This window comes from Gadus chalcogrammus, chromosome 14, assembly GCF_026213295.1.
Source record: "Gadus chalcogrammus isolate NIFS_2021 chromosome 14, NIFS_Gcha_1.0, whole genome shotgun sequence".
NCBI lineage: Eukaryota > Metazoa > Chordata > Actinopteri > Gadiformes > Gadidae > Gadus > Gadus chalcogrammus.
Window position 1 is genome coordinate 25,963,247 of NC_079425.1, and position 7,066 is coordinate 25,970,312.

General features: G+C 52.1%; 1 protein-coding gene across 3 annotated transcripts in view; it reads right to left on the bottom strand.

Moving 5' to 3' along the window:
- Positions 1-1,506: 1,506 nt before the first annotated feature.
- LOC130402944 (AT-rich interactive domain-containing protein 3B-like) overlaps positions 1,507-7,066 on the bottom strand; it is a 59,198-nt gene continuing 53,638 nt past the window's right edge. Inside the window, exons 7-9 of one of the 3 annotated variants that reach the window (XM_056607021.1) lie at positions 4,504-4,782; positions 3,670-3,762; positions 1,507-3,338 (exon numbers count right to left, since the gene is read on the bottom strand). In XM_056607021.1, coding sequence (XP_056462996.1) covers positions 3,142-3,338; positions 3,670-3,762; positions 4,504-4,782 — 569 coding nt within the window. In that variant the 3' untranslated portion in view covers positions 1,507-3,141. Of the gene's footprint in view, positions 3,339-3,669; positions 3,763-4,503; positions 4,786-7,066 lie in introns of all 3 variants that reach the window. The other 2 variants (XM_056607022.1, XM_056607020.1) reach the window with 2 other exon arrangements.

Here is a 7,066-nt window from a genome sequence, read left to right on the forward strand (position 1 = left end):
GTCCCCTCCTGTGAGGCCGCCCCCCAGCCCGGCGGCAGGCCTGGAAGGCTTCCTTTACAATTAATCACGCCGCTCACATTCAGCGCCGTGGGTCTTTCTACAGCGCTGGAGCCACAAGCCAACGGAACGGCAGCGGTCCCTAGAGACGCCCGGCCCCCGAGAGACAGACAGACAGACTTTTGAGACGCCCGGCCCCCGAGAGACAGACAGACGTTTGAGACGCCCAGCCCCCGAGAGACAGACAAACATTTGAGGCGCCCGGCCTCCCAGATAGACAGACGTTTGAGACGCCCGGCCCCATCCCCCTAGGGCGTCGAGCAAGACCGCACCGCAGACGGAGTCAAATGCAGTGTTTAAGAAAGTAGGTCACCTTCTGAGGACGATTTCCTGACCTTGTCACGTTTTCCCTTCGACCGTAGCACTGGGGTTAGGAGTTAGCACATCTAATTTAATGCATAAGACTAATCACCTAACACCTGATTAGTTGAATGCTGGGTCGAGAGGGAACGAACGGGCAGTGGAAATGGGAGTCCCTGGGGAATATATTGAAAAACACTGGAATAGATATACTTTGAATAGAGCAATGAGCGCAGCCTCCAGTAGGGGAAGCTGCAGGAGACGGGGTCAGACACCCAGAAAGTCACTTTTATCATAAGGGATGGATTCCATAAGACTGAACTCTGCCTACAATTCTTGTCCAGTTAATCTCTAGAAAAGGAGTAGGGAATAAAGAGAAGCACACATGTCATCACATGCGTGCTCTACTGCAGACTTCCTGTAACTGACAGGAAGCAGGACTCCCCTGCACCTGTTTTCGGCAGGCCTTTAGATTGTGTAAGGTTATAGCAATATTCTTTGGTATCTAGCTGTGCAATAACTAGTTAGAAGCTCACGTCGGCCAGGACATTCTCGTGGTAACACCCCACTCCACAGGGCTGATTGTACACATGAGGAGCATACCGCCTCCGTCTGGGAAAAACACACACATCTGCAACCGGAGGGGTTTTGCATTACTCTGTGCCTCATTGTCCCTGGGACTGTGGGTCTTGTGTCACCGGCATGTTGTGTGGTCACACCGTGTTCTCATTGAGAATGCGGGTTTCTGATACCCCTCATGTACAGATGTGTGTGTTTTGCGTCCCACGGTAGCGGCGATCACAACCGAGTCTCTGAGTGCTGAAACGATCAAAACACAACAGAGCAAAGAAAAACAAAAAAGGAAGGGAGTAAGACAAGAGAGAGAGCCAAGATGGCGAGCGATAAAAAGGAAGCCAGAGAGAGGGAGCGAATTCATCCTTGTTCGGTTTAGAACGCGCCCCCCCCCCCCCCCCCCCCGCCCCAAATAAAAACAACAGCAGTGCTCTGTCACATAGGGTCTCGTCCGTTCAGGCGGGGATGAGCTCGGGCAGGGGTCCTGGGCCGGGGGGGGGGGGGGGGGGGGGGGGGGCGCGGTGGTCTTCAGCCGCCCCTGCAGCCCCCCCCTCCCCCCGTGGTCAAGTGTCATTGGCGTTGCGGCGAGGTTCAGAGGTTTGAGGTATGTACGGTCTCTCTCCCGCCGCGGCGAGAGAGTCTGATGAGGTAAATCGTAGAACAACAGTCGGTAGGGACTTGTGCATTCCGTAGCCATGAGTCTCCTCACATTATATATCTCCGTCCTTTCTCTTTCTTTTTTTCGGTTTTTCTTTTCTTTTCAAAACGACAAAGTGGGGTCCCTTCGGGGGGACCCCCGCAGTGCTCCCTGAGAGTGGAGCCCCCCTCCGGGGGTCGGGGGGGGGGATAGACTGTCCGAGGTCATGCGGCTTCGCTGAGGTGGGGGTGGTCGTGTGTGAGCGGGGCTTCTCATTGGCTCCTGTAGCGGTGAGAGCAGACGCTCCACACCGTCTCCCCAGGGATGCAAACAGAAACCTGAGAGGGTGTGTGTGTGTGTGTGTGTGTGTGTGTGTGTGTGTGTGTGTGTGTGTGTGTGTGTGTGTGTGTGTGTGTGTGTGTCTTCCACCTGCTGTGGACGTTCCTCTGATTCGGACAGGAAGCTGCCTCATCAGGTGGCGACTTGGTGTGTGATTCAGTTGAGGCAGATTGTGTGATTGTTTCAGGGAAGGGTTGGATGGGTTTGGGGTTGGATGGGGGTGGAGGGGGGGCCTTCTAGACTCAACCATTCCATTCATCTCTGATGGAACGGATGAGTCCTGAAGCGGGGGGGTCAGTATCGGGTACATGCATCTTTCCCGGAAAACGGTTTGTGTACAGCGGTGACCCCTCGGAGAGGGAGGGGAGAGGGGAGGGTGGAGGGGGGATGAGGTATTCAACATGGTTTTACGAGCATCATGTCCCCTCTTCCTACATAGCGGGGGGAGGAGGCTGCGGTGGGGGGAGGGGTTGATTATACGTGTGTTCCCACCGGCAGCCTCTCTCTACCCCCTGATTGCAGCGAGGTAAAAACAAAAAAGAATACAAAAATAAAGTTGATTCAGGTTAAATATACTACAGCCCCTGAGGGAGGAAAACCGCTGTAGGTTAACATGATTTGAGGTATGTAAAAAGATGAAATAATAATTCTAAAAACACAAAATCCAAAAAAAGAAAATAAAAACATCAAAATGGCAACAAACAAAACAAATGTCCTGAAAATAAAAACGTTTCAAGTTCAGTAAGTTTACCTGTCAGTCGGTTATGGCTGAACTCTGATTGTGTTTAGCATGTACAAATACATGTGTGTAGGCGTACTGTGTGTGTGTGTGTGTGTGTGTGTGTGTGTGTGTGTGTGTGTGTGTGTGTGTGTGTGTGTGTGTGTGTGTGTGTGTGTGTGTGTGTGTGTGTGTGTGTGTGTGTGTGTGTGTGCGTGTGTGTTTGTGTCTATGGGTGTGTGTATGTGTGTGTGTTTATGTGTGTGTGTGTGTGTGTGTGTGTCTATGGGTGTGTGTATGTGTCCGTGAGCTGAGTTAGATGCTGTACACATGGGGGCGCGGCGTCGTAGCCCAGATCTCAGGCTCTGGGTTCGGGACGGCCAGGAGGTCGACTGGCTGATGAGGTAATTGTGCAACAGTTTGTCGATTCCTATCGGTTTCTCAATGTACTGTAAATTCATGCTGGGCCTCCGCCCGGATCCGAAGCCTGGGCCACGGGTACGTAGGGCCTCCAGAGTCATGGGGACCCTCCGGCAGCCGGCGCCGAGCAAGGGCCCTTGGAGGAGGAGGAGGAGGATGAGGCCGGGCTGAGTGTCTGGGCCGTCGGGGCAGAGAAGACGAAGCCGGAGCTGGGCCCGGGACCGGGAGCCGAGACCGGAGAGGCCGAAAGGGTTGGCCCCGCGGGTCCCCCAGACTTCTGGGCGAACAGTGTCCCTGAAGCAGACAGGAGACAGCAGCGTCAGACTACGTAACGCAGAACGAGCCTTCAGACCAGCATCGCTGAAGAAAGGCGAAAACACGTGAGACACGGACGGACTGCTCAGTGGCCACTGCTGTCCCGTTAAGAACAGCTACGATCAGACCGTTACTCAGATCAAACTCATATGCGTATATACGTACTTTTGATCTAGATATTAACTTAAGTAATAACGGTGTTGTTAGCTGGAAGCAGCTCGATTGAGCGCTTGTCCTCTGCAGCGGTTCAGAGCCTCGTGTGTTAACCAGAGGGAGTGTGTTGTGTGTTGTTTAGGAGTGGTGTACCAACCTGAGTACAGTGTGCCGTTCACCTCCACGGACACCGTGATGCTGGCGTTCCCGTTGGTCGAGATGCTCAGAGACATGTCCTGCGGCTTTTCATCTGCAGAGACAAGCGAGCGCGTGTGAGTTTGCCTCCTGGTTTGCATGTCAACCAGTACCCGGTTCCAGCGTGCAGCATCGTTGCCGTGGTGCGGTGCTGTGGTGGTTTGGAGGTGGGTTAGGGGGTGTTAAGGTGGGTTCTGGTGTGTTGGGGTGCATTGAGGTGTGATCTGGTGTGTTGGGGGGCACTGGGTGTGTTATGGTGTGTTGAAGTGTGTAATGGTGTGTTATGGTGCATTGGGCGGTGTTATGGTGCACTGAGGTGTGTTGAAGTGTGTTTTAGGTGTGTTGTAGTTGTATTTTTGTGTGTTGAGGTGTGTTGTTGTCTGTGGCTGTGTGTTGAGGTGTGTTGTGTGTTCAGGTGTGTTTAGGGTGTGTTGTTGTCTGTTGTTGTGTGTTGAGGTGTGTTTGAGGTATGTGGTTGTGTGTTGAGGTGTGTTTGAGGTGTGTTACGTGTTGAGGTGTGTTTGGGGTGTGTTGTTGAGTGTTGAGATGTGTTTAGGTTGTGTTGTTGTCTGTTGTTGTGTGTTGAGGTGTGTTTGAGGTGTGACGTGTGCTGAGGTGTGTTTTAGGTGTGTTGCCTGTTGAGGTGTGTTTAGGGTGGGTTGTTGTCTCTTGTTGTGTGTTGAGGTGTGTTTGAGGTGTGTTACGTGTGAGGTGTGTTTGGGGTGGGTTGTTGAGTTATGCGGTGTGTATGGGGTGTGCTGTGGTCTGTTGTTGTGTGTCTGCGGTGAGTCCTTACGTGACGGACCTCTGGTGGTGATTGAGGGCGCTGCCAGCCGCAGGTTCATGGGCACCTGTGAGGCCATGGCCAGCAGGTTGTGCTGGAAGGCCTGCTGCATGAGGCGCTGCTGCTCCTCAGCCAGCCGCGCCATCTTCCTCTCCGGGCCCTCGCCGCCGCCCGTCTCCAGCTTCTCCCGGAGCTGCTCCAGGGTGGCCGCGCGGGCCAGGCCGGCTACCTGCTGCTGGCCCAGCGCCATCGCCATGTTGGAGCGCACCCCCAGCATGGAGGAGGCCAGGTCTTCTGGGAGGACCGCGGGGGGGAGGAGGGGAGAGAGAGAGGGGGGGGGGGGGGGAGGGAGGAGAGGCAGGGAGAAAGTTAATGCCGTGATGGAGCCGGGATTTGGAGGAGTGACGTTTGAAGCTCAACCTGCGCATCGGAGGCTGCATGGAGGTTCCTTTGACCACAGAGTGAGGTGGTCAAAACTAACAGTAACCTAGAGCCAAGACGTGAGAGGTGGGATAACGCACATGTCAAATAAACGGTTTGTCTGGTTGCCGGCGCTTACGACCGCGGCAAACCTTCTCAGCCGGTCGGTTCTCTGTACTTGTTGAAGCACTTCAACTAAGATGATTAATCCAAGGTTGTGGGGGGGGGGGGGGCCTTGCCACGGTTCTGGCAGAATCGTGGGGAGGACGCCATTCAGAGACGCACCGCAGCTACTGGGGACCCCATTCACAGACGCACCGCGGCTACTGAGGCTACTGGGGACCCCATTCAGCGACGCAATGTGGCAACTGTCAGGCTTAAAGACGGGGACCGGATCCCCTAGAGCAGAGCGCAGATCAGAGAAGAGCCTCGGGTAATGACGGCTATCCAGAGAGTCCATTGATGTGGACGGCCGCCTTTGAACGGCAGGGGCCATAAAGCGTCCCTGCAGCGTGGGAATGCTCCATTTATCAGTGGTATACGGACGGCCCCGGGGCCATTTTGTGTCAGACATGTTGACCTACCAGACACACAGACCCGCCCCCACACACACACTCAACGTCATGATCAACTAAAAGGTACACTATTCAATGTTTGCTTATACAAATTCATAAACGTTCAGAGTTCACCTAGCCCAATCCCAAATCCCCTCTTACACACTCATTGTATGTTGTACGTCCTGGCACTTAATGTACGCACTTATTGTATGTTGTACGTCCTTGCACTTAAAAATAGTACTCGGAGCCCTGACCCAGATCCATGGAGCCTTATGTTAGAGTTTATAACAGACTGTTAGCCTTAATCTTGAGGAGAACCACTTAATTGTCATCAAGACCTTTAAGCGGACCATCCCATATGCAAACGGTAAACAAGAGATGAATACACACGCATTGGCTGAGCAAACAGACAACCCTTAACACACAATTATTACTGCATGGAGGCTCCGTTAATACGGCAAACACACATAACACTAAATACCAGGGGAAACAGTACAATGGAAAACATGATGGAACAGTGAACAATGAACAAAGCAACACTATGTTTGAAACAATAACGAGCCTTAATTCAATAATTACTGAACAGAATTCATCCATATTCATTTTCGATTAACCATTGATTTTTTCTAATATTGTAAATGTGTATTTCAAGAAAAAAATCCTAGATACCACTTGCTGTACCCGCGCATACCACAGATTGACAAACAGTTTCAGAACATATTTCAAATCACCTTTTTGCACATGCAACTTTGAGATCAGTGCAGAAAATAAACGCTGGACCAAGTTAATAACTTAAAGGAGACATATTATGGTGTTTTCCCAACAAATAAACATAGTATTTGAGTTCCAGAAAACATGTTTTTGAAGCTGTTTGCTTGAAATAGCGTTTAGGAAAAAAAATCTCCCCTACCGCTTTTCCCCTCTGTTTCAGTCCCTTCAGAATGCGCTGTTTCTGGTGTCTGTAGCTTTAATGCAAATGATCTGCTGCCCTTTGACCAATGAGCTGTCAGACTGAACCACAGCATGGAGGAGAAGGGATTGTTGCCGTCTGCGGACTCCTGGAGCTCTTTATCTATATAATATAATATAGTATAATAATATGTTTGGGTATTTATATAATATATCTAATATCACGGCCAAAAGCTATGTGCGCCTCGGATGATATTATGAATCATAAAGACTGCGTCTGACGTCTCTGTTACTTCCACAACAAGTAAAGACTCGTAGTGGGGGATATCTCGGCCATGGTTGAGAAGAATTGGGGGAAAGGTACTTTGGCCTTGACTCTCTGATGTCCATGAACCGCGACATGGAGGTGAAAGGGATTGTACTCCGGGACTCGAGCTGCCGGAATGCCGCTTCGGCAGGAGTTCAGCTCCCGGAGTACACCGCCGAAGCTTTGGCGGTGGCTGGACGGCTTCGGCGGCGGCCAGACGGCTTCGACGGCGGACGTAGCTCGCCGGCAGTCCGGCAGCTCAGCTCCGGGAATACAATCCATTTCTCCTCCATGTCTCCTTCTCCGGACTGCAGCCGAATCTTCTTCCGCTGAAGCAGTCCGGCAGAGAAAGACATTGTACTCCCGGAGCTGAGCTGCCGCC